General features: G+C 41.6%; 1 protein-coding gene across 5 annotated transcripts in view; it reads right to left on the bottom strand.

The window, feature by feature from the left end:
- PLCE1 (phospholipase C epsilon 1) overlaps positions 1-27,454 on the bottom strand; it is a 310,555-nt gene that overhangs the window by 266,396 nt on the left and 16,705 nt on the right. For 4 of the 5 annotated variants that reach the window (XM_053583635.1, XM_053583634.1, XM_053583637.1 and 1 more), the window contains exon 2: positions 11,218-12,745. In XM_053583635.1, coding sequence (XP_053439610.1) covers positions 11,218-12,420 — 1,203 coding nt within the window. In that variant the 5' untranslated portion in view covers positions 12,421-12,745. Of the gene's footprint in view, positions 1-11,217; positions 12,746-22,663; positions 22,690-27,454 lie in introns of those variants that run through there. The other variant, XM_053583636.1, reaches the window with a different exon arrangement.

Raw genomic sequence — 27,454 nt, 5'->3', positions numbered from 1 at the left:
GGTTGAGTTTGTGTTCAAGTTCGAATTGAATACAGAACTTACAATTTTAACTCCTTTTACCTCCAGTCAGTTTAGAAGATCCCCAGTAAAACTAGTCCTATCCTCTTAAGAGCACACATCAATGCTGACCTAAACCAGCATTGACCAGGATCTTTGAATTATTTCTAAAATCTCAATCCAACCTCAAAAGATTAAGACATTTTGCATAATGGCAGCATAAATGGACAATAGGGGCTGCCTTGCAATGTGATTCCTTGGAAAGGAGTATCCCTTATTTAGCTGAGCATGTCTTGGTATTTAAAATAAATCTATCTCATCTTCACACTTCCACAGGATGGTAGCTACTAAATGTATTTGGTAAAAATACAGAAAAAAAAACCACTCAGAGAAACACTCACATAACGTGTTGTCATTACATGTGGACAATGGCTCTTTGCCACCACTATCAACTCATTCATGCTAAGACAACAATCAGATTTGCACTGGTTAGTTCACGAACTTTTTCTTTAATATTGTGAACACTCACTCTGGATTTCCTGGATCAGTATTAGTTTCAAATATTCTGCCCCTCTTTCCTCTGAATAAAAAGGTCCCAATTTTTTTATTTGGAAAATCTGGTCACTATAATAACTGCATCCTCCTCAGCCAGACCAGAGTCACACCATTATTACAGCGCCCACATTCGGTTTGTGGCCATGAAGAGAACTAGCTGGTCCTGAGACCATTTTCTTGGTCTCATTAAAGAGAAAAATAATGCATTTGCTACTAAACAATTTAGAACTCAAATGAATTTTTCCCTTGCTCTGGAACAGTTTTTCAAGGCAAAGGAATTACTATTTGATGGAAATGAAGTCTGGAAAAACTGAAGCCATGGGGCGTTCTAGCTGCCAAACTCCCACAGGCTGGCTCTCAAGGCACCTCACACTCACTGTTAAAGTGTCACCATTTATAATTTGGTGCTAAATCTTTCTGAAGCTAAGCTTCTCAGCATGGTCTACTAACAAATTGATTCCTTATTCTATTAAAACCTAGGGATAAGACGAAGTAGGTGTCAGTGATAAAACTTATCTAATCCCAAATTGAAAATGAAGTTATTATTCACTCATGCCAGCACCACGAAAGGGAAACCAAAGAGTTGGGTTTCAGGAAGCAGGTCCAACTCGATGCTTACAGCATTGAGGGAATCAGGTTGCTTCTAGATTTGTCTCGCTGCCTCCCAGTAATTTTGTGTATCCTTTTCCTCCAGGTAGCTCACTCTGAATCCTTAGAGTATGGAGGGAGGGGAAAAGCTCTAACTGCAGGGAGGTTTGATAACGTTTGCCAAGTTTGAATACAACCAGCTCAATTTTGCTTCTCCTGCCTCATGACCTTGTGAAGTCAGCGAAAACTTCCTTTTAATGGTGTGAATGTGGAAAGAAACAGTCATGTTTTTCATACTCAGGTCAGTTGGTCAGAACTCTTGAAGATCCCAGAAAACTTTAAATTAAAATAGAAAAATACTCACTTTTGTTCCTAGTCGTTTGGGGCCTATTTCAGCATCATTGTGAATAAGCTGTGCATTCTGACTTAGATATGTGCAGTTTGCTTTGGACTTTGTTCCCGCTTACTTACTAATAAAACTTCTTGACGGTACTTCTAACTGACAGCAATTCTGTAAAAAGCTCAAACCTCTGGGCTTGGTTTCCTCCTCCTAGCAGGCTGAGTCATAAAAATAAGTCTCAGCCATTTCAATAGACAACACACCCCTCGCATTAAGAATTGGTATTGTTCCCCACATCTCTCATTTCATCCAAAAGTCACACCCAGCTTACATTTGAAGAGAGAAAGAGCTCGAGGACTCATCCAGCTCAACATTTGCACATTTAATAAGAGAACAGCACCTCTGCCAAGTTATAGGGGTGAGTTGCATCAGACCGTTCCAGAGGAACTTCTAAGGAGCACGGACTTTAGAGGAAGACAGACCAGGTTCAAGTCCAGACACGGGGTGACCTTGCTCACATTACTTGTTCCGAGTATGAAATGGGGATGTTTGTAGCATGTGCCTTGTACACAGCTGCTATTAGGAAGAAAAGAGAGGAAAGGAAAGACAAGATGTCTGGGAAGCCAAGTGCTTGCTGCCCAGTAAGTGCCCTGCAAGGGCATTAGTTTGACTTCTACAGGCATTTCTGGGGTTGGCCAATGGTGAAAGAGCATCTCTCCACTGCCCTCCTGCTACACCAGGTGAAGATTCACTCCAAATCAAATCTCAGGAGGTACTGCTGGGGTAGGTAGAATAGTCACTCAACCCAAAATCCAGGGTCAGGATTTAAATCAGGAAACCATGGACTGGCAGGCTTTTAGAGTTGAGAGGAAATGTGTAATTCCTAATTCATTAAATGACTCTGCATAGCATATACCCAGTGTCTGACACATAGTAGGCAATGAATATGTTTTCCTCATTCTCTTACACCCAAAGGAACTAAAAATCCTTGAACCTAAAGTGACTTGTTCAAGATCACACAATCATTTAATGGCAGAGCTGGAATTGGTACTTGGGTATTTTTAGAAAGGGGGGGGTGCTGTCTCGATCTATTGTGGAGAGTATTGGGATCAAATGGTCCAAAGGAACTGGCCAAACACCTCCCAAACCCCATGAACAATCTCCCAATTTACAACCACAGCAAGTTGTCCCCCTCCTTTCACCTCCAGCCCTGACTGCCACTGAGAGACAGAGGCTAGATTCCCTCTGGTTCATGTGCACACCCCTGCCAGGGAAGGACTGGGGCTCTGAAAGGCAGGGATGAGCTCTAGGGTCTGGAGGGGGCACTTCCTTCTCCCTGGCCCAATGCAGCACATGACAGTCTCAGGCCTCCCTTGTTCACAAAATGTCTGGAAACTTCCCAAGGGTTGTAACAGCCAGTTGAAGTGGGGCACTGAGATAAGGAGATGCAAACATGACCCTTCTTTGTCATTCAGGCCAAGTCTGTGGAGGTGACAGTCATGGATCTCTGATAAAAGACTTTTGAATTTCAAAGGAACCCCCTGATTCTGTCCTTGGTATTACATAAAACAGCTGGTTTTAAGTTCTGAGAGTCTGGGAGGACAGCGAATGAGCCTGCACTTGGGTCTAGGGAAGGAAAGAAGGTGACATAGGAGTGGGTGGAAATGGACTTCCTTCATTAATCATTCAGGGAGTCATTCAGGAAGTACTGAATGTCAGAGAACTCTGGAGTGGGGTTCAGGCTGCAAGTGGGGGGCTCGCAGGGAAGACCACTGAGAGAATGCGGAACTAAGCTCAGGCCTAAAGGCTGGATAGGCGTTAGCCAAGTAGAGAGGGATCTTCTGAGCTGTAAAGGACCAGATGATAAATACCTCAGTCTTTGCAGGTCCCACAGTCTCTGTTGCAGCTACTCTGCGGTTACAGTGTGAAAGCAGCAATGGGTAATACCCAAAGCAACGAGTGAGGCTGTGCTCCAATAACCTTTATTTATGAACACTGAAATTTGACTTGTATATAATTTTCCCATGTCATCAAATATTCTTTTGATTTTTTTTTTTTCACCATTTAAAAATGCAGAAGCCATCCTTAGCTTGTATTTTTAAGAGCATCTGTGTTAAGGTTTAGTCAAGGCTGTTTCTCAACTAGGAAGATGATATTCATTTCTAAACCACAGACTCCCTTAGACCCCTGTACCCAAGTCTAGGGCTAGGATCCAGTGCTCATAATTTAAGGAGGCACTCACTAATAAGTACAGGGTTGGCCCTTGGGAAACACTGAGAGAGAGCGTGCCCCCTTAAATTTGGTATCCTGAGGGGTCTTACCCTAGTGCTGGCCCAGCTTGCTCCTGGGCAGAATGGAGCACATTACTGTGAGGTGTTGACCTCCTCCTCGGCCATCACTGTGTTGGATGCCTTCCTTGTGATGCACAAGTTTGCAGACTGACAATCTGATTCCCAGCTACTGCTCTGGGGTGCTGAATTCAAATAAGAAGAAAATTAATCCATATAATAAAACATTTAAGTGGAAAGGGGAAAGGGAGAAACAGAAAAGCTACACAGACTAAAGTCCTGGGGAAAATATGCAAGAAAAAGAAGGTAAGAAGTTGTATTTGAAAGTTGTTGCTGGCGGGAGGTGCCTGTGGCTCAAGGAGTAGGGCGCCGGTCCCATATGCCGGAGGTGGCAGGTTCAAACCTAGCCCCGGCCAAAAAAAAAAAAAAAAAGAAAGTTGTTGCTGGCATTAACATGAGAAAGACTGAGATCAGTGTCCAATGAACACGTTTAACAGGTTTCACTATGCAGGAAAATTAAACATCCTTTATGACTTTCTTGACTTTCATTATATCTATAGTGATACCTATCTCTAAATATACATTGCAAATCATATATCTGATAATGGACTTAAACGCAGAATATATAAAGAACTCAAAAATAAAAATATTTTTGATTTAAAAATTTGCCCAATTTAAAAGTGGACAAAGGGTTTCTCATAAATAAATGTTATTGGAGACATTTCTCCAAAGATATACAAATGGCTAACAGCAGATGAAAAGATGTTCAACGTCATTTGCCACCAGGATAATGCAAATAAAACAAAGGCAATGAAAAATTAGTTCACACCCAGTAGGATGGATGTAAGCAAAAAGACAATAAAAAATGTTGGTCAAGACGTGGAGAAATCAGAACCTTCTTGTATTGCTGGTGGGAATGTAAAATGGTGCAGCTGCTTTGGGAAACGATGTAGCAGTTCCTTAAAAGATCAGTGTTATCATATAAGCCAGCAATCCCACTCCTGGGTATATATCCAGGAGAAATGAGAACATATATCCTCACAAATGCCTGCAGCAGCATTATTCACAATAGCCCCAAAGTGGAAACAGCCCAATGTCCAATAATTGATGAATAGATAAACAAAATGTAGCATGTCCATACTATGAAATATTAGTCAGCAGTACAAAGGAATTACTGATTCATGCTACAATATAAGATTATGCTAAGTGAAAGAAGCCAGTTGCAAAGACCACATCCTATATATGAGTCCATTCATATGAAAGTCCAGAATAACACTAGCCATTGCTAAGGGCTGGGGAAATGGGAAGGGGTGAAGAGGTGGAGGGTGATGGCTAAAGGGTATGGGTCATGAAAATGTTCTAAAATTGACTGTGGGGACGCTTGCACATATCTGAGAATATATAACAAACATTAAATTATACACTTTAAACAGGTCAATTGTATGGTATATGAATTATATATCAATAAACCTATTAAAAAAGAAAAAGAAAAAGAAATCAAAGCATTTCTCCTCCTCTCCAAGGAGATCTGCTACTGTGTTTCAAAGGACCGGCTCTCCTTATTCCTGAAAAATGATTGCAAGGCTTTGTGTTGCTGAAGGCTAGTGTAATTTTGTGCAGAGCTTTCTGAGGGTTTGAGGAGTGCTGGCCTGAATGAGAGGGGGCCTAGGGTTCAGGGAAGGGGACTGAGCACTGGGGTTTAGGGTTTGGATACCTGAGCTCTGCAGCAGCTGTTTCATGTGAGGCTCTGAACATGCCCAGGTCAGCCACTAGAACAAAGGACACTGAAAGGGACACCATTTGGGTGTCATGGAGCTCTTTAGGACCAGAAAATAAGCCCATTGCCTGAGAGCAGCTTTTCCTAAGGAGGGCTCTGCCTGAGCTACCAGTTAATCTAGACATAGCGGTCACCAGATACCCCCACCATACACACACACTGATGCTTCAAATCCTGGGAAGGGGAATCATTTGGTCACCAGGGGCGAAACCTCTCACCACCCTAGGATGCCTAAAAGCCCTACAGGGTCACTGTACTTAAATCAACACCCACAAAGGAGAACACCCCTACAGCTCATGACTCTGCAGAGGTCATTCTCTGGGCAGCCAAGTCCCTCCCCTGTCAAATGCAGGGTGTGGGCAGGATCAGGGCTCCAGCTCGTGGTCTTATCCTTACCACTGGCTCTGATTCTTTCCAGGCCACGTACTAACCGTGGCCCACGGTGAGGGATTAGACCTCTGCAGCTGCTGGTTCCCACTATACAGAACACCTGGGGAAAAGAAAAGATTAATTATCCTAATACTGATACTGTCCCAAGGCTTCCACAAGAATAACAGTGGCCACTCAGCCTTACTCCAGAGTCCAGGGCCAGCGACAGTCATTCCATTCCATACCAAATCCTAGCCACAGAGCTGGGATAACTACAGAGAGGTGGAAGGAAGCGTATCCCACACTGCCTCAATGCAGCTAATGAGGAAAAGTAGTCCAGACATCAAGAGCTGGCCTCTGACAGCGTCACATTTTCCACTGATGCACTAGACGTGACTAAACTGCATAGGAGCTGAGTAGGAACTCGATTCCCTGTTACTGTGCTCAGCAGGAAGGGGCCAGAATCATCCTATACCCATGTCACGAACTCAATCCGTCCCTTTGTAATGGAAGAAGTGGCCTGGCATGTCACCAAGTATGGGCTTCGAGCTGAGACTAAGCACTCACAAATTTTAATTATTTCAAGGTCCAAATTGTATCTGAGCTCCAGGGCAATCAAATTTCTAGACCAGAAAATAAGATATGTTGCTACTTCAACCGCCATCCCTTACAATATGGGACAGCGGGGCTGCGGGGATGTTTGATCTTCCATAAAAGAAGACAAACCGATTATTGTTAGTCCCGTTGCACATAACTATTATCTCTCTCCTAAGTTCCATTTCAAAGAGAGATGATATAGAATCAAGGACATATACACCAATAAGGGTATGTTTGTGAAACACTAAAAAAAACTATCATTGCTCCTTATGCTCAATTTTCTATACTTGTGAGTAAAGTATAAAGAAGAAAGACATTTTAGAAGGAAGAATACGAAGCAGCAATCTAGAAGCTCCTTCTGATCTTTTTAATTTAGTTTTTCTATTCTGGTTTTTAAAAAAATCTTTATTTTTAATTCATTTTAAAAAATTTTTATTTTATCTGAAATGTATTTTTTTAATTTTGCTATCCATATTCTTACATAGTAAAATCTCTTAAGGATTAAGGAAGGTAAATATATAAAGTATAAACACAGAAGCTGGTGAAATTTCTGCCCTGGCCCTCTTTCTCTGAGTTCACGTGAAACTCGGGTGTTATGAGCAATTCCAGCAGGGCAGAAGCAGGAACTTCTCACATATTTAAGTTAACTCTAGGTATCAAAACTCCCTAAAATTCAGACAGGGTGAGACGTTTTTAAAAGTAAAAACACCCTTAACCAAGTTTAATCTGAAGATTTTAGCCACTTGCCAAAATAGCCTGTCTTACTGAGCCAAATAAATAGAAAGCTGAAGAGAGGGAGGATGAGTGTAACTGGACAAGAGGTACAGTTTTAATTTTTCATGAGGAGGAGGAAGACATGAACATAGTCAGCGAGCATTAATCCTCATTAACGTCTTCCATTCCTCTCTCCTCTACACAGCTGTGCAAATATCAATTAATTGGGTCATTTCAACCAAAATATTCAAGAAAAAAAATTTAAATGTGAGGCCAAGGAATTAATTGGACAAATAACACATTCTTTAAAGGCGTGGGAAGGATTGTTCAAGCTACCACATGACTGATTGGGAGACGTGAATGCAAATGTGTACCTGTGTAACCTGAGTGAGGAGCCACCAAAGAGCAGAACAAGGTGGGAACATGTCTATGACAAAGCATAAAATGAATGGCCAGAGTGAGGACCGCAGTGCTCTCTCCTTGCAGGCACTGTGCTGAGGGTAGCATTTCATCTAATGCTTAGGATCACACCATTATCCCCAGTTTATGTATCAGGTAATCAGGAACAAAGAGGTCAAACAACTTTCCAGAGTTCAGTGGCCAGTCAGTGGCAGAGTCAGGGTCACTGTTTAAATTCAGGGTGACTAACTTTGGAAACTGTGTTTCTAAGCATGAAATTGTCCTTGCTCTGTGTATATTTTTGGCCTTATGCTTGCATCATAAAGTAAAGAAACCCTTCATTGATAATCTGAACCAGTGGCTCACGTCTGTAATCCCAGCTACTCCATAGGCTGAGGTGGGAGGATCTCTTGAGGCCAGGCATATGAGACCAGCCTGGATAACATACCGAAACCCCAGTTCTATAACCAAATGAACAAACAAACAAATAATCTGATTGGGAAACCAAGAGGGACACACCTAAAATAATTAGAGCACAGAGTCAAAAGCACACTATTAAGTTCTGCATTTTTGAAAGTAGTTGCTGGGGGAAGTGGTCAAAATTCATCTGTGCAACTTTTGAAAATTTCCACCAGATTCTAAATTAAAAAAACAATGTACAGAATATCATACTTTAGAAAATACTGATTAATTTGTTATGGTATCGTTTTTACATTCAGAAAGGCCTCTCTCTTTCAGAAATACCCCTCAAGAAAGGACAGGACAGTCAGCCTGTCCCCAGCTGCAAAAGCCTCCTCCTAGCCTGGTCAGCAGAGGGAATAAGAATTGCTGGAGCCCACTCTGGCAAAGGTGTGCCAACCTCTCCCAGCCTCCAGAGATAAAGAAGTAGGCAGGAGACATTTGCATCATGACTTTGGTCCTTTTCACTGGAAGTTAACCAGCCCAGTCAGGGCCTCTGACTAATAGGAAGGAACAGGTTTGTTCTGGGGACTAGTGAACGTACTCGGAGGAAACAGCAGCAGCACAGCAGAAAGCATAAACTGGAGGAAAGCAGGGGCATGCCAAAAATTATCCTGAAATTTATCCCAGATTCTCATCCCTTACTGGGAAACTATGACAAGGGTTCTGAAATGGCTTAATTCCACTCACCTTGCTATATTTACATCTGTTGTGTTTTTAATGTTCACATATACATGATCTAAAAGCTGCAGCATTTTTAAGTGAGATAATATCTGCTCTCAGCAGCAGCTTTGTGAAATACTGGACTGGACAAGCCATCACAGCACAGAACAGGACAGGCAGGCCTGTGACAAGCACCTTGTCTGCGATTCAGGTTTCAGATGGAATCAGGTGAGGAGATACAGAAAGGAATCTGCAGACACTGGCTAGGGTGAGGGGTTCACAGTACAGAGAGGGGCTCGTAGGCTTTCATGTTCAATCCCAGGGCAGCCATGATGCTCCTGACAACCCAGGCAGTGTCCAGGTCTTTAGGGCGGAGCAAATATTCCTGTACTGTCCTGATCAAAACCCAAAGAGCTCAGTTTAAACTCTTAGCTAATGATATCAACTCCACAGAGTCCTTAGAATCATCAGGGAACCCTGAAAACACACTCACACTGTGCTCTACACCAGCAACTGGGATTCAAGGCATCCGGGCAAGGGTCTGGATGCCGACTGTAAGTTATAATCCCTGTACTGCGCTTGACCCAATTGGAGGCACCATGGTCAAAGACTGGGGCTACTCCATCAACAGAAGCTGATATGAACAGAATTGTTCTGTTCTTTTAAAAGGTTACTCTAAATTTTATTCCTTTATAGATCTTTAGAAAATACCAAAGAGTATGGGCTTCCTGTATTACAACCCTAGTTACATGACTTACTACCTAAGTGTCCTTGGAGCAGGTACATAACTTCCTAGGGAATCAGTTTTCTTAGCAATACCATGAGGTTAATAATCACAACAACATCATAAGGTAGCTGAGATGATAGGAGGACATCGAGTTTATAGACTATTTAGCCCAATATGTGGCACATGTTAAATGCTCCATAAATTTTAGCTATCATGATCAATGGTGAGGAGGGTGAGAGTAAAAATATATCAGTTATATTTCAATAAAGGAGATATTTTCCTAGATGGGGAGTTTATTTCTAGTACCAGCTTTTAAAGAAATGGTGAAGAACCAGAATGTTAAGAGTCCTAAAAAGAGTTTCAGATAGGGAATGACTGAAGGATGCCAGAGCATTTAGCCAGGATGAGAAAAATACTGAGAGGACACTTGGTACTGTCTTCAGATACAAAGATCAGGTCTGAGAGCAGGTGGCCTGATAAAGCTTTTCTAGAACAGGACTCTTAACAAGGGGGAACTGTGGATGGCATTCAGAGGGCCTGGACATTTGGATGAGAAGAAAAAGGAATCTTTATTTTCATTAATCTCAAATGGAAGGTTAGCATTTCCTTTGATTATGAATATAGGTGACAAACCTCAGCAGCAGTAGTAGCAGCTGTGGTCTTGAACAGTTGTGGTAGATCTCATAAAATATTAATATTCAAGGCTGACCAACTGCATTGGTTTGCCTTGGTTGCAGGACTGATGGGTTGCCCAGGACGTGGGATTTACAGTGCTAAAATTGAGAAAGTCTCAGGCTAACCATTCCCTACCTACATTTATCACTATAGTTGTTCCTTGGCATCTGAAGGGGATTGGTTCCAGGACCTCCCCCTCTCAGATACCAAAATTTGAGGCTGCTCAAGTCCTTTGTATGAGAAAACATAGTATTTGCACAAAATTGACACATATCCTCCCGTATATATTAAAATCTTCACTAGATTACTTACACCCAATACAGTGAATACTATGTAGATAGTGTTACACTGTACTGTTTTTTAATTGCATTATTTTTATTGTTGCACTGTTATTTGCTCTTACTACTTTTTGATTATTTTAAATCCTTAGACATGGAACTCATGAATATGGAAGGCCAACTGAAATGACGGGTAGTTATCAATATTTCTAGATCCCAATAATTCAGTGGGTTAATGAAAGAAGCATTTAAATTGCCATATCACAATTTCAAAAGATGTCTTGATGAATGTATATCAACACAATCAACCCTTTTATAATGCTTTCTATTTCACTTGATGTTTTTAAAAGCATTATTCTAAGTCCACAGGCTTCCTCACTTGCCAAAGGGCTTTGTGGCAAAAGAAGTTTAAGAGGGAAGAAAACTGAGACCATTGGTTACAAAACTAAGTTCCTTTAAGTCTGGAAACCTAAAAATAATAATGAACTACACCATAAAGAGAATCGAGGCATTTATCTCCAAAGAACACACACAATAGATGGAGCCATTCTCTACTCCCAGAAAATCTCCTAATTCTTCCCTTCCCAATAACACATCTACATGTATTTTATGACTTACTTATATTGTTGCAGAATCAACTTAACCTTGATATGAACTAAGAGTCTATCTTCCAATAACTACAAATGCTTACCTCATGAATAACTTAACAAATCTTAAAATTTTCCAAGAAGATAAATTTGGATTTTAAAAAAATGTTTAAAGAAATGATGAAAAGAAACTTGAACTCTTACCGGATACCACTGGGGCTCTGACAGACGCCAGCTCCCACCTTTCCTCATCTCCACCATTGACAGGGGTTCCATTATTTTCCCACCAGGCAGTAACAGACCATTTCTCTTCTGATCAATGTAACTCCAGGCAAGCAGCCCGATATGGCCAGAAGGCAGAGTTCTCACAATGGCTCTTGTCCCAGTATACACCGATTTCTTAACTTCTCTGTCATTTTTACAGAATCTCCTGACTAACAAGGTGGACCGCTCCTTTTTGCTTCTTAAAAAATCATCTTCTACATCTTCACAATTATCAGGGAAATCCTCAAATTGGCTTAGAAAGGTCTTGGCAGATGGACTGTCAGTAAAGCCTTCCCTACACAAGCCATCACTTGGGCATATCGTGCCGACCTTCGGGCAAGAACCTTTGAAGCAGAAGTATCTGTCATTCAGAGTGTCACAGGGATCACACTGCTGCTGCCCGTTCTTATTATCACAGTTTCTGGCCAGTTCCATTAGTTGACAAGTATATGCCATGTAGTTTTTCGTTTGCTCTCCACCGACACTAGGCAGTGGTACACAATTTCCACAATTGTCCAAAATCAAGTTTTCTGATAGGGTACAGAAAGTGTCTGACATTCCTCTGTCAGCTTCGTAATGAAAATGCAATACTGCCACGCTGCTGTCAGGGAGGGCTCTGCCAGTCTCTAGGATCGCAGACTGATTTCCTAAAGGACTAACACCCATGGGAGGTCCATCTATTTCCAGTTGAATTTCAGGGATCACCTTTCTTTCCAGTGGACAAGGACTTCCAGTTTCCAAGCACAGGCCTTCCTCTGGGACAGAGTTGCATCTTTCATCAAACTGGCTCTGAGGAAGGCCACACTGATGGTTTCTCAGCATGTTGCTGCACTTAATGTTAAGGTTTGTCACAGAATCTGGCAGGCTTTTTTCCCAGCATTTTTCATTACTGTTCTCATCACTCACTATTTTCTCCCTTGCTATTGAGAGAAGCTTGGGCAAGTTTCTGCTGCAAGATTCCTCTTCAAGTTTGTTCAGTTGTGAGACAGTAGAAGTCGGTCGGCTCTGCCTGACGGTATGTGCCATTGGAATAGTGATGTCTGAGAACTTTCCATTACTTTCATCTGCAGCTGACTGGACAGAAATCCCTTTTCTTTGAGTCACAGGTATGAGAACAGAAGCGGCCATTTCTTCAGAAGTCATCTTGGACCAACACACAGGTTTTAGCAATTGCTCTGTTTCTCCTTCCTGGCAATCATGTCAAGGTTTTATAACATGGATGATTATAAAAATAATTGCACATCCAATTCAGGTCCATCAAAAACCAAATAAACTTTCCTCGTCGTAACTCCTATCATGAATATTTCTTTTCTATACCAGGATTTTAAGGTGCTAGATCGATTTTCTTTCCTCTGTCATCTGCAGCAAATTTTTTGGAAGACTTTTATTCAGGATTGCATTCTGAAACTTCTGATTCATCATTAACTTGCAATATTCAAAAATCCAGTTTGAATGTGTCTCCAGTTCCCTGTAAAAAAGGGGACAATGTCAAACACTGGCAGAAAATGACTTTTTAAAAAAATGAACTCCTAATTCTAAGCTATAGACCAATTCTGAGAAAGGAGTTTTACAGTTAGAAGTTAGTTTTTAATGTCTTAAGCATTTGTGCTTCTGGTTGAATATTTTAGAACTTCTGCTTGCAGACAAAATGGAGTAACAGGGTCCAGAAGTATTGTCCCACCTTAAATAACTAAAAAAACATAAAAATCAGAAAGAAAAAGCAACAATGGCTTTTTAGACATTGCACAAAATAAATCTCTATAAATGTGCTAGCTTACTGCTTAGAAAGTTTCCAGGCCACAGGGCAAGGAAAGGGAACTTAGAACCCAACAGCCTACTTAATAGAGAGAAAAAGTTGAGACTTCGGAGAGGCCACAGAATCTGCAGAAATAAGGCATATTAAGTAACAAGGAGCAAAGATAACAATGACAGCAGACCTCTCATTAAAAACAATGTAAGTCAGAAGGGAGTGGAGAAAATCTTTAAAGTATTAAAAGAGAAAGTACTGTCAACTTAGAATTCTACACCCAACAAAAAGTCTTCTGCAAATGAAAATGAAGTAAAAACTTTTTCACACACACCAAATTGAAAAAATTCATCATTAGGCTGGGTGTGGTGGCTCATACCTATAATCCTAGCACTCTGGGAGGCCAAGGTAGGTGGATTGCTTGAGCTGAGGAGTTTGAAACCAGCCTGAGCAAGAGCAATATTTTGTCTCTACTAAAAAAAAAAAAAAAAAGCCTGACATCGTAGTGGATGCCTTTAGTCCTGGCTACTCGGGAGGCTGAGGCAAGAAGACTGCTTGAGCCCAAAGAGTTTGAGGTTGCTATGAGCTATGACGTCATGGCATGCCACCCAGGGTGACAGAGTCTCACTCTGTCTCAAAAAAAAAAAAAAAAATTAGTTTAGCTCACATTTATTCTCCAAACAAATTATTGAACCTGCTCTATGTTGGGCTCTGTGTTATGGGATAAATAGCCAGTAGCTGCTTGTAGCTCTGTTCATAGGAGAAATCAAAGACATTTCCATCCAATGTGGGAAGTTCCATTATACCTATGGGACCATGAGTGCTCCATTCCTTGTAGGTATGGCTGTTCCCAAGGCGCCTGGGCAGCAGTTGTGCTCTGCTGTCAGCATCAGCTCTGCCTTGCATCTGCCCTTTACCACACAAATGGATGTCTCCCTTCCCCTTTGCTTCTCCTGTACCTTCAGTTCCCAAAGAGCAATCAACCTCCCCTTCTTCCCTTAAATATATGTTCCCTCAAGTACAAACACAGTCTCTTCCTGCTGCTAGCATATGCAGGTCTCCACAACCACCCTGAAGGATCAGAGGACACTCTAGCAATCAGATTCTTTACAGGGAGCAATCAGCCCACATACAGCAGCAATGTCCTATTTCAACATCCTAACCTTTTCTACCTTTCATGTCTTCCTCGCAACTTGTTTTCTTTTTGCTTTTCTTTGGAAAATGACTCTATTATTTTTAAAGATATATGCTCAGTGTAAAAAAAATTCAAACAATGGAGAAACAAGGGGAAAAAAATTTTAAACTTAACACAAATCACACCACCCAGAGATAACTATTTTCAATACCTTGAAGAACTTCCTCCAAACTCCCTATGTATCAATACACATAGAGATATAGGTATATAACTACACAGTGAATGTGCTGTTCTAACTTGCTTTTTAAAATTCCAAGTGTCCCATTAACAACTTTTCATGGCAAGAATTACACAGATAATTTTAATAATGAACGGAACTAACCTGAGTTCAATATCTTTGCTCTATTTTTCTAGACATTTTTCAAGCCCAAGCCTTCTGATTGACAGCTAATCTGTCCTTTGTCACCCATGAGCTAAGTAATTCAAGGTAGATGAAGGGAGGGAAACATTCTGTTGATGTACAGGTTCTATTCTAAATATAATGCTCACTCAACCCTACAAGATAGTGTGATGGTTTTAAAATGTGTCCACAAATTCTGATATGCCTCCCTTCAAACGGTAGAACCTAAATCCTCTCCCCTTGACTGTGGGCTCTGGGCCCAGAGATCAGTAAAGCTCTGAAGGATGGAGAATTTGAGTGGAGACTTTACAGTGAGGTGGCAGTTACTCATATCTATGGAGAGGAAAAGAGTCTTTGGGTAGGGGAAACAGTATAACAAAAGATGAAGAAGTAGAAAAACTGAGGTCTTGGGAGAAGATTTGGTCCAAACAAAAGTAAAAGTTGCTCAGTAATTTCACCATCATGGAAAAGAAGCACTGAAGTAACCATCAAAGCTGGGAATAGAATTTAATAGTCCTATTTGTGTCTTTAGAGTTTTATAGAATCCTTTCCAGTACCTGTGTATGACAACCAACCACCAGTTACTTAGGTATGCATTCTCTTCCACAAGCCCACTCTAAAAAGGGATTAAAAGAAAATGTTTTGCCTACACAATCCTTTCCTCCCTTTCTCCTTATCACACGCACATGGTGTGCACACACACACCCACACATAAACCGTACGTAATGAGTCAGTCTTCACTTTTTCTTCTTCTGAGTATCTGCTGCTCCACTCCCTCCTGACCTCCTTTCTCTGAACTATTATGATGGAAATTCCATAACTCACAAGGAAACAAACCTCTTAAAACATTCCCCAAAGGCCCTGGTGTACTCATCTGAGTCTGTTTCCAAGACCACAAAGATTTAACCCTTTGGGCCTTCAACTCTCTTTATTAGAAAAGTTTCTGAGACCAAAATGCTGGACTTCAGATGTAGAAAACTCAGACATCCTAATCTTCATACTCTGTGTATATTAGATATATCAGGAGTTGACGGATATATGGATGAAAAGCTACATAAATATTTTTTGACTAACTCATTTATAAGGCTGCCAATATAGCAAAATGGAGGATCACCAAAACGTCTGTCCATAATGGGTTATTCCCACAAGGAAAGATCCTCCCTGAAAACAGACTCTAATCATCATGCAAATCGCCCCATCTCTCCCTGAAATATGGGTCATAGACAAAGCCATGAGTGGAGGCAGATAGGATTGTGATGGTGCGATACTCACAGGACTCCCTCTCCTTCGTTATAGTACAACAATATGGAGACCTTAAAGTTATGCATATGTAACTTCATCCACACATAGATGCATATCTTCTATAAGATGAAAACAGGGGGGCGGCGCCTGTGGCTCAGTCGGTAAGGCGCCGGCCCCATATACCGAGGGTGGCGGGTTCAAACCCGGCCCCGGCCAAACTGCAACCAAAAAATAGCCGGGCGTTGTGGCGGGTGCCTGTAGTCCCAGCTACTCGGGAGGCTGAGGCAAGAGAATCGCTTCAGCCCAAGAGTTGGAGGTTGCTGTGAGCTGTGTGAGGCCACGGCACTCTACTGAGGGCCATAAAGTGAGACTCTGTCTCTACAAAAAAAAAAAAAAAGATGAAAACAGGGATTGGGCAGCAGAGACTTTAAGAAGGTATTAGACCCTCCAGGATTGAGTCTTAGTCTATTTTTTCCAGTTTCATCTCTGACCAATCCACTAGGAAGAGTTATCCAGCCACACTGGATTTTGTGCCATTTATCGAGCCAGCCTAGCATGGAATTCCTTCATGCATTTCCCTTCCCACTATTTTCTGACTAACCTGCGGACTCATCACTGGTTGATGTGGCATCTTCCTTCTGCAGCCTTCCTTTGCCCGACACCTGCCCATCACCATTACTTTCTTTCAGCCTTTCCTGGAGCTCTTCCTACATCCCGCCCCCCCAGCTCATCATGGCCCCTGCATGGATCCAGAGGCCCTGAAGAACATAAAGCTTTAAACTGAAGGATTTTCACAGGTACTCCGTACTCTACGTTCCTGGAACAGCTCCGAGACTCAAGTCACGTTTGACTTTGCAATTACAAGAGGTACTCAGTGTAACTTGTCTTCATCTCTTGTTATCAGAACATATTGAGTTTTACAATTTTAATGTAGTTTTTTCCTTTCTTAAAATGTGTATACATTTTTTGGGCACCCTCTGTGTATGTATATATATATATATATATATATAAAAACTCTGTGTATGTATATATATATATAACTTTTTTATATATATATTTATATATATATATAAAAACTTATAACTCAAGTGAGCAATACAAGTTTTTCTTTTTTTTTAAATGGGCAATTTGGGTGATGGGTGCACTTCAGAGTTATAAAAGGCATCCATCAGAGTTATAAAAGACATCCTTCAGAGTTATAAACATTTGGATCCCTTTAATATTTTGAAATTTTAAAAATGAAGAGAAAGTATTTTTTAGGCCTCAATTGACCAATAAAATAAAATGTAAAATGAGCAAAACACTTCAAGAGACATTTCACACAAAATAATGTATGTAAATGGCCTAGCAGCAAATTGTGATGGATCCAAAAAATTTCTGTGTGAAAAAATGAACCTCAATCCCTACCTCACACACTCATAAAGTTAACTCAAAATGGACCATTGTCTTACATGTAAAATATAAATTACAAAACTTCTAAAAAAAAATCCAGGAGGAAATATTCACAGTATTGGAATAAACAAAAATGTCCTAGACTGGGCTGGGCCTGTGGCTCACACCTGTAATCTCAGCATTTGGGGGGGCCAGAGCAGCAGGATTGGTGAGGCCAGAAGTCTGTGACCAGCCTGGATCAACTCTACAAAAAATAGAAAACTAAGCCAGGCATGATGGTGCTGTGAGCTGGGATGATGATTCTACACTGACACGACAGAGGGAGATCCCGGCTCAAAGAAAGAAAGGAAGAGAAAAGAAAAGAAATTTCTTAGACTGAACACAAAAGCTTAACATAAACCACAGAAGAAAAATAATTGGTAAACTGAACTTCATCAAAATTATAAACATCTGCTCTTGAAAGGGGAAACCATAGAATGGTAAATATATATATATTGGAGACAGTTTCACTATGTTGCCCTCAGAGTGCTGTGGTGTCACAGCTCACAGCAACCTCAAACTCCTGGGCTCAAGCGATTCTCCTGCCTCAGCCTCCCGAGTAGCTGGGACTACAGGCGCCCGCCACAACGCCCGGCTACTTTGTGTTGTAGTTGCCACTGCTGTGTTAGCCCAGGCTGGGTTCAAACCTGCCAGCCTCAGTGTATGTGGCCAGCGCCGTAACCCCTGTGCTACGGGCACAGAGCCAGCAGAAAATATTTGTAATACAAATATTTGTAATACAAATAATTCTTCTAATGAAGAATATGCATCCAGCATACACAAGTAACTCCTACAACTAAATAATAAGACACTATGCTATTTTTTAAAACAGGCGAAAATTTGGATACTTACAAAGCAAGAAATACAAATGTCTTAGAAGCACATGAAAAGATGTTTAACATCATTAGTCATCACAAATACCAATTAAAAACACCAATTAAAATCACAATGAGCTAGTACTTCACACTCACGGGAATGGTTAAAATGAAAATAACTGGCCATGCCAAAGTTGGTGTGAAAGTGGAGCAACTGTAACACTGCAAGTAGGAATATGATGTGGAAAACAGGTGGAAAGTTTCTTGTAAAACACAAGTTACATACATTTTATGATCTAAAAATTACACTTGTAGAAGAAAAATAAAAACATACATCCACAGGTAGATCTGTACACAAATGTTTACAGCAACTGTATTCATAATAGCCCCAATTAGAAATGATCCAAAATTCTATCAATAGATGAATAAACAACTTACAGTATATTCATAAAATATTCTTAATGATCTCCTGGTTATGTAACAAACGTGGATGAATCTCAGAAACATCCTATTGCGTAAAAGAAGCCAGACACTGAGTGATTCCTTTTCTTTGAAGTAGACCTGTGCTATCCAATACAGTAGCCACTAGCCAGTAGAATTTAAGAATTCAGGCTCGGTGCCTGTGGCTCACGCAGCTAAGGCGCCAGCCACATATACCTGAGCTGGCAGGTTCAAATCCAACCCTTTCCCAATCTGCCAAACAACAATGACAACTATCAAAAAATAGCCAAGAGTTGTGGCAGCCGCCTGTAGTCCCAGCTACTTGGGAAGCAGAGGCAGGAGAATCGCTTGAGCCCAGGAGTTGGAGGTTGCTGTGAGCTGTGATGCCACAGCACTCTACCCAGGGTGACAGCTTGAGGTTCTGTCTCAAAAAAAAAAAAAAAAGAATTCAGCACCTTTGTTGTGCTAGCCACACTTCAAGTCTTCCAAGATTCATAGGTGGCTAGTGGCAACCATATTGAACAGTCCAGATATGGGGAATATTTCCATCATTACATAAAGTTCTGAAGAACGGCACTGTTCTAAAACATGTGAAATTAAGCTACGGAGAAAGAATCAGTTCAAAGAATCAGTTCACATGTTACTGGAGATAGGCTGGGTGGAGTAGAAAGACTACAAAATGTCACCAAGGTACTTTCTGAGAAACATTGGAAATGCTCTCTCTCCTGATTGAGTTGGTTCCACAGATGTACAACCATCCAACTATATACTTTACTCCATATCAGCTTTTTAAGTGGACCACAGGTTGCATTTCAGTCGAACTTGCTCCCTCAGATGGGCACCTCTGAGTGGTGAACAGCCTTCAACTGAACATGATACTGAAAATCTCAAAGGAATACACGCAGTACCAGGATGGAGGACTCCATCTGTCTCCTACCTCCACCACTTAACGGATTCATCTGAGACAATCCAGTCTCGCTAAGGCTTAGTTTCCCAATCTGTAAAGTGGGAGAAAATAATTTCTCATGTAATTCTCACAATACTCCTATGAAATAGTAATTTCTTATAAAAAGTATCTTAACCTCTCCAGAGTCATCACATATTACTTCCTGAGGTAGGATCATGACTATTTCTTTTAAATCACCCCCTGGGACTGTAATAATAAAGACTCATATATTTGTACATTTATTGCTTTATGTAAAATATTATTGGTATGTTGGTATATGATCATTTTACTTACTTTACCCAGTGCAGGCAGCTAAATGATTCTTAAAATCCTACGGGTTTACTGTCGGTTTAGCCCATGTGCAAGGTAGCACATGAGTTCTCAAGAAGAGAAAGGCGCCATCCCTGCCCACAGGGAAATCATTATTATAGTTATTAATAAAGAGACGTAAAGAAAAAAATTAGGAAATAAACTAATACCATAAAATACTCAATAGCAGGCAGTTAAAAGGTGGGGAAATCATTGAATAGTGTGTGTACTGATTGTGCAGCAGATCAAAAACGCAGATAGAGGTGAAAGAAATCAGCATGACCTCAAGCCATCAGTGAAGACTTCCCAGAGAAGATCATAGTCTGTAAAAAAGGATCTGGCTGGGAGAAAACAGAGCAGTGGAAGAGGCTGGGTCATTTCTCAGAGCTGAGCTGGAAGATCACGGACTGGCCCTGGCTCATGAAAGCTAGTCTGCCCTTGCTAAGCATAACCTCAGCAGAAGCAGTAGAATCATCCTGAACAGGCACAGGACAGTTGTCATACGAGGTCAAGGCAGCACGTTCTGGAAGCCTGGCAAGGAAGGGGAAGGGAAAAGTGGGAAGGCCTGCGTTACACATCCCATCCATTAAAAATACAACCAACCTTCCCTGAACACTTAATTACCATCACATAGCTGGGGTAACTAAAGTCTATCTCACATTACCAGAAATTTTTAAATTAATTGATAGGCAACATCAACTCATCTATTTGCTAAATGTTTTTTCAAATGTTTCTTCAATTAATGTAATTATCTTTCCAAAGAATTAAAAATACATGTGATGAAAACTCACTCTGGATGAGATAAACATAATAGAACGGCTCTACTACCGTAACACATTCTCACGTTACAGTTTCTCAGTAAAATGATCCTGACTTAATCCAAAGAAGATATGATTCAGCTTCTGCAAACTCTTTTCTTCATGGCTGTGCCTGCTACAGCCCTCCGCTTGGGATCCCAACATCTGATATCTCTATATTGCATCATCATACCAAGTAGATCCTTTTCCAGACTAAATAACTCTCCAGTCTCATAGTAATTCTCTGACAAAGCCCTAGCATATGGGAAGCATTTTTAAATCCACACACTTAAAGTATAAGATGATCATTTCTAGCCATTTTCTTTCTACATCTTTACATTCTTTTTTATACAGGATTTAACACCAGCACCCACAAAGGCCTTCAGTGGCCCTACAGTCAACAAGGCTTTAAAAAATTATTCCTGCTCCTCACAGATGCCCACCCATGACATAAAATTCTGGGTGCATGCCCAAGCCAACAGCTGACTCAAACAGTTGATGTCATTCTACTGGCTTGTTTTGGGTAGAGTTGAAAATGCAAATAGAACACCTGGTTCCAACTCAAAGTTCATTTGAGCTGTGCCTCTGATTTACCCACTTAGAGGTCCTCACCAAAGGAGAGATACAATATTCTTCACACTTCTTACCTGATTGAAAGAAAAATAAAGCCAACAAGGGGTGTTGTTTTTTGTTTTTTAATTTGTTTAATCTGTAGGCCAATACCTTCGTGTGTCTGCTGTTTTTCAGGATGGTGTAACCGCAAGGAAAACACACAGAGCTCTTTGCACAGTTCACAGTCTGAGGTAAACAGGGTTGCTCTGACCTCGTCTGTCATCAGGCCATTCCTGAGACTCTGGAAGGGGTAGAGGGTGGGAGGGACCAGGGATGTTGAGGTATATACAGGTGTTGTTGGGGGAGCAAATCTCAGGACTTGGAGGGTGTAGTATTATACTTGGTTAAGTACATTTTTTGGTATCATTGTCATTATTTCAAATATCAGTTATTTTATGGATGCCAGAGATTTAAAAGTAAAAGCAGGCTTTGGTAAAAGTGTTGTACCATAATCTACACTTTTTTTTTTTTCTTCTTTTTGCAGTTTTTGGCTGGGGCCGGATTTGAACCTGCCACCTCTGGCATATGGGGCTGGCGCCCTACTCACTGAGCTACAGGCACTGCCCCACACTTTTTTTTTTTTTTTTTTTTTTTCAAATTAATATGAGGGTACAAACATGTTATAATGTTTTCACTTGTTAGGTAAAGTCCCCGTTGTTGTGTCCTGCACCCAGGAGGTGTCATATACTCTTACACTGTGACTACTGTTGGGTGGGAGCACACCAATCCCCTCTCCCCCAACCTGTCTCCACCCCCGATCTACACACTAACTTTTTAACAAATAACACATGCTATATTTTTCTGATTATAAAAGTAATACATTTAGTGTAGAAAATATGGGGGGAAAAGGGAAAAGGCTGATAAAAGAAACGATACCATCAGTAAGATCTAGTTTTGTTAGACCTTCTTTCCAAATTTCCCCCCCACAATTTCAATTACAGAATTAAAATTATACTGCATATTCCATTTTTATCCTGCTTCTTTAGATCAAATACAGATTAAGCATCCCTAATCCAAAACTCTAAAATCCAAAATGCTTCAAAATCTAAAACTTTTTGAACAACATGACACCACAAGTGGAAAATTCTACACCTGACCTGATATGATCGGTCACAATCAAAATGCAGTCAAAACTTGGTTTCATACAAAGGATTATTTAAAATATTGTATAAAATTACTTTCAAACTATGTGTATAAAGAATGTTTTGACTTGGGGTCCCATTCCCAAGATATCTCATATGCAAATAATTCAAAATCTGAAAAAAATAAAATAAAATCCAAAATACTTCTAGTCCCAAGCATTTTTGGATAGAGACACTCAATCTAATTGTATTGTATTGTCTAAATATAGCAATCCATAATAATATATTGTCTAAAGGAATAACTTTTGGACATAATGAAACCTATATAAACAGCAACGATCTTTTTCTCAAGGTTCTCAATGTTATTTTAAAAAGAAGATCATGGAAAAGCATACAGTCCTGCCCCTCTGAAATCACACATACTCTCACCTGTTTTATGTATTGTAAACACTACTTCATCCTTGGACATATAACAACTTCCAGATTGCTCAATCTGTCTTCCAAAAGCTGGTCAACCAAAGGGTATGAGTCATTCATTTATTCAGCAAATAATTTTTAAACATCTACTATGTGCCAGACCCGTGCTGAGCTCCAAGTATAAAGGGTCCATAAAACTACTATAATGGATCTAATTGATATCTATTAAAAGGAAATTTGCAAGGTTTAAGTTATGTTTTATATTTAATTAAGCTAAACAGAGTCAGGTGAGGCTGACCTGATGAACACTAGCCCCTCCAATCCACCAATTTCACACCCACCTCAGCCGGGGCAGTGTAGCTCCCTATTCCCTAAACTTGGCCTATTCATTTCCACTTCTGTGTCCTCTTTATCATTCTCAAGACCCCTCCACTTTCCTTTCTATTGAGCCACTGTATTCAGGAAGCTTTGATGACCAGTATCTATAAGCAACACTCTCAAAATCCCAGGTCACTGACCATGCGGAACATTCTTTAGACAACACTGGTTGACCTGTTTCCAACTTGGGTGGTGACAAATATCTGGGACAGGCACCTAAGCCTCATTTTTTTTATTTCCCATAGCTAAGCAACAGATGTACTGCATACTACTAATCACTTACTTCATCTCAGGAACTTCTCTACCTGAATCTACCTTTAAAAAGAGTTTTTAATTCCCTCTCAATTGCTGCAGGCATATTTTCTTTTCTACCCTGACTAATAGGCTTCAGTTGCTTTCCTGAAACGTGATGACATCTAAAGATAAAACACTTTTTTGTTTGAGTTAGGGTCTCACTTTGATGCCAGGGCTGGAAGGCAGTGGCGTCATCATAGCTCACTGCAGCCTTGAACTCTTGGCCTCAAATGACCCTCCTGCCTCAGCCTCCTGAGTAGCTGGGACTACAGAGACATATCATGGCACTTGGCTAGGGAAAAAAGTTTTTTTGTAGAGACAGGATCTTGCTATGTTGCCCAGATTGGTCTTGAACTAGTGCCCTCAAGTGATCCTCCCACCTGAGATTCTCAAAGTGCTGAGATTTTAAGTGTGAGCCATCACACCCAGCCTGAACCGTATAGTTTAAAATGGCAAATTTTATGTTATATATATTTTCCCACAATTTTTAAAATGGCAGGACACTAACCTCTTAGCTGTCTTGGGGAAGGTGTCTCTGATACCACTCCGACTGACCTAGAAAGAGGAGAAGTTTCATCCTAAGGGACCTCTAAAGAAAGGGACTCCTGAAAGTTAAAAGGTAGTACAGAGCTGGTCTTCAGCGGTCCCTCCTGTTATACTCAAGGTGAGAGGACAGAGCCCGTGCTTGCTACAGGTGGGGTTCCCAGCACACAATAATATGCCTCAGGCCCTGCCTGCCTAGAGTTCAGCAAGCAACTTCTTGTCCCTGACATAACTCCTGGGTGTCTGTGGACAGGATAGAGAAGGAAGGAAAAAGCCCTCTCCAGGGACTATCAATAGTCCCTTAGAACCTCAGGCATCCCTAGCCTGGCTGGTTTTGTCTCACCTTTCCAAGTGCAGCTCAAATGTTACCTCCTTAGAAAGGGTTCGCTTGCTTGAAATCAGCCCCACCTCCACGCCACCCACAACTTCCTGTAATATCACCCCGCCTGCTTGTTTTCTTAGCATGCACCACCTCTGGAAATCATACTCATGTGGTATCCATACACTAGTTACTTGTTTGCCTCCCCTGACCAGAATCAGAACTTCCTGGAGCTGAAAACCGGCTGCTCTATTCTCAAGGCCTCTTCACTTGAGACATTGTAAGAAATCAATAAATATTTGTAAATCACTAAGTGAATCTGCCTCATTTGTTTCACTTTGTATCATCAGCTCTTTCTCACAAGGTGATCTGCAAGAGGGTCAAATGAGATCAGGTTATGCTAAAGGGCCTTGGAAGAGGGAAGGTGTCACATACAGGGTGGGGCTTGGCTGGGAAGATCCATTCAAAGAGCCCGAGGGCCTTAGGAAGCCCCCTCTGAGACCCTGGCACGGGGTGTGCTCCTTCCTCACTTCTCCACACCACTGCTAGGCAAAGAGGTGTCTAAAATCTAAAAATGATGGTACTCTATTCAAACAGAACACAACCATTTAAATTTCACATTTCACATTTTAGATTTCACAAAATCTAAAAATGATGGTACTCTATTCAAACAGAACACAACCAGCAGCCTCTCAGGGAATTTTCACATTATGGGATGCAAATAAGAAGATGGCATTTATGAAGTTAACGATCTTTCAGGAAGGCAAACCTAGGGGAAGAACCACAAAGACACCCATGTTCCAGCTCAGGTGGGTTCAACAAGCATGAACCCATTGAGTGCCCAGGATATTCCAGGGCCTGGGCTCAGCCCTGGGGGAAGAGAGGAGACTCCACAGTGGAGGGAGGAAAAAGATACTAAACTGGAAACTCAAACTCAATGTCCTGACTCTAGCCCCCCTTCCTGGGGCTAGCCACGGAAGGCTTTCTAGAGGGAAGATGCCTGTGCTGAATTTGAAGGACAGAGGAAAGAGGGCTGGGGGATGAGTGACCAGCCTGTTGCAAAGTGTGCAATGGAAAGATAGCACACTGGGAGCTCCAAGTCCTGAAGGCCTTGGGGCTGGAGCATCCAGTGTGCTGGGAAGAGGATGGAGGCAGGCAGAGCATTAGGAGATGCACCTCGAGAGGCAAGTGGTGGCCACCCTCCTGCAGGCTGAGCTTCAAACACCAGTCCACAGAGGCCCTGCAAAGGAGAGTCCATTCCTCAATCCAGTAGCCCAGAGGGCCAGTCCAGCTGGGCTGGGAACAGAAATAGGTGAACCTAAACATATAAACCAGACTGCAGTGTTGCAAGCAAGAAGCATTTGAGTTGTGAGGAGCTGGGCTTGAGGAACTGAGAGAGATACCCAGGGAAGAAACTGTAGCCTGACTAATTTATGTGCTGGAGAACATTGGCTACTTCATGGAGTTGCAGAATTGCCTGGAGGGCTGTGCACCAGGCAGTTTTGCTTTGGGAAGGTGCAGCCTCCTCAACTCCTGGCAGGGCCGTGCAGCCGCTGCCCTGGTGCTGAACAGAGAGGTACAAAGACAAAGGAGAACCAGCTCCACGCCAGGCACTTAGCCCGGAGTGGAGCCTCCTCTGGGCCCTGAGTGAGGCCGTGGAAAGGAAGAGAAGGAAAAGTAGAGCCCTGGTGTTTTACATAAAATACCCAAGCCCCAAATTTGCTCAGAAGATATGAGACAGAGAGAGTGAGTATACTTCCTTCCCTTTCCCAGCTGTCCTGAAGAGGGGCTGCCTCAATCCCATACACGCAAGAAAAAAAAAAGGAATAGTATGCCAATGTCTCACACAGGGATATATTTTCAGGAGCTCCCAAGTGAGAATTGTAATCTTTGCATATTCATTTAGATCCTTGGTCCCCAACCCCTGGGCTGTGGACTGGTAATAGTCGGTGTTGTGCTAGGACTGGGCCACCCAGCAGGAGGCGAGGAGCTGATGTGCAAGCAAAGCTTCATCTGTATTTACATCTGCTCCCCTGGTTTGCATCACCGCCTGTGCTCCGCTTCCTGTCCCACTGATTCTCATAGGAGCGCAAACCCTGCTGTAAACTGCTTGTGCGAGGGATCTAGGTTGCACATTCCTTATGAGACTAATCCCAGCCCCGTCTGTGGAACAACTGTCTTCCATGAAACTGATCCCTGATGCCAAAAAAGGTTGGGGACTGCTGATTTAGGTGATATTTATAAAAGAAAAATGTTCTCAAACCCAAATCAATCCTTCCAGTGTTGGCCAGAGGGATTTGGCTTACTGTTTACTAAAATACTGCAGCCTCTGCTCAGCAGTCTCCCAGAAGTAGATTCCTGTTAGGATGAACAGATGCAAAAGCTGGAAAACAGGAGGACAGAGTCCCATGTCAGCAGCACATGACTTTCCTCCTGCCCAGTCTCCAGGTCTTCAGTTTGATGGCCCAGAGAGGATCCTGGCAAGGTTGAGCCCAGCAGGCGGCTGAGCAGGACACAGAATGTCCAATCAGAAGCAGTCAATGGCATATTAGTAGTTGACCCCTGGGGATGATGGGACTAGGGCACCAAGAGGCAGTTCTTAGAGTTCATTTCCAGCCCACACCATGTTTCCACTCGCAAAATCCGAGCACACATGGCTCAGCCTCTCTCACCTACTCTGCATCCCCCAAATGAGCAAGTGCTCCTTCCTGTAAACCACAACACTAGTGTTAAGAAGTAGCGTTTTCTGCCTCCTTTCTTCCTTAGGTGATTGTTGTTGCCACAGATAGCTTGTAAACTCCTGGCTTACTGATTACTAAACTATTGCAGCCTCTGCTCATCAGCCTCCTAGAAATAGATCCTTGTTAGGATGGATGGACGCAAAAGTTGGAAACCAGGTATATTCCATCAATATGGGGAATGATTAAATAGAAGATGGTACATTCATATCCTGGAAAATAGATTTTATTGTTTTTATAACTTAGATCTAGAGAAATTTACCCGGAAAGACTTCCAGACCATTTAAAAGAACAAAACAGTATAAGCCCATTTATACCAAAAAACCCAAAACCACAGACACAAAAACAAAAGTATTATCTTTATGTGTGATGGGATATATGTGTGTAACTATGTAAATGCACAGGAAAAAATGTCTGTAAGAGTACCCGCCAAACCCAGGAACTGTGATTTATTCAGAAAAAGAAAGTAGGAATTGATGAGGATTAATAGGGGACTTTTATTTTATCCATAGTGTTTACATTCCTTACAAA

The sequence above is a fragment of the Nycticebus coucang genome, chromosome 3, assembly GCF_027406575.1.
Source record: "Nycticebus coucang isolate mNycCou1 chromosome 3, mNycCou1.pri, whole genome shotgun sequence".
NCBI classification, from domain to species: domain Eukaryota; kingdom Metazoa; phylum Chordata; class Mammalia; order Primates; family Lorisidae; genus Nycticebus; species Nycticebus coucang.
Note: the sequence above shows the minus strand (reverse complement) of the source record. Positions and strands in the feature narration are given on the sequence as shown.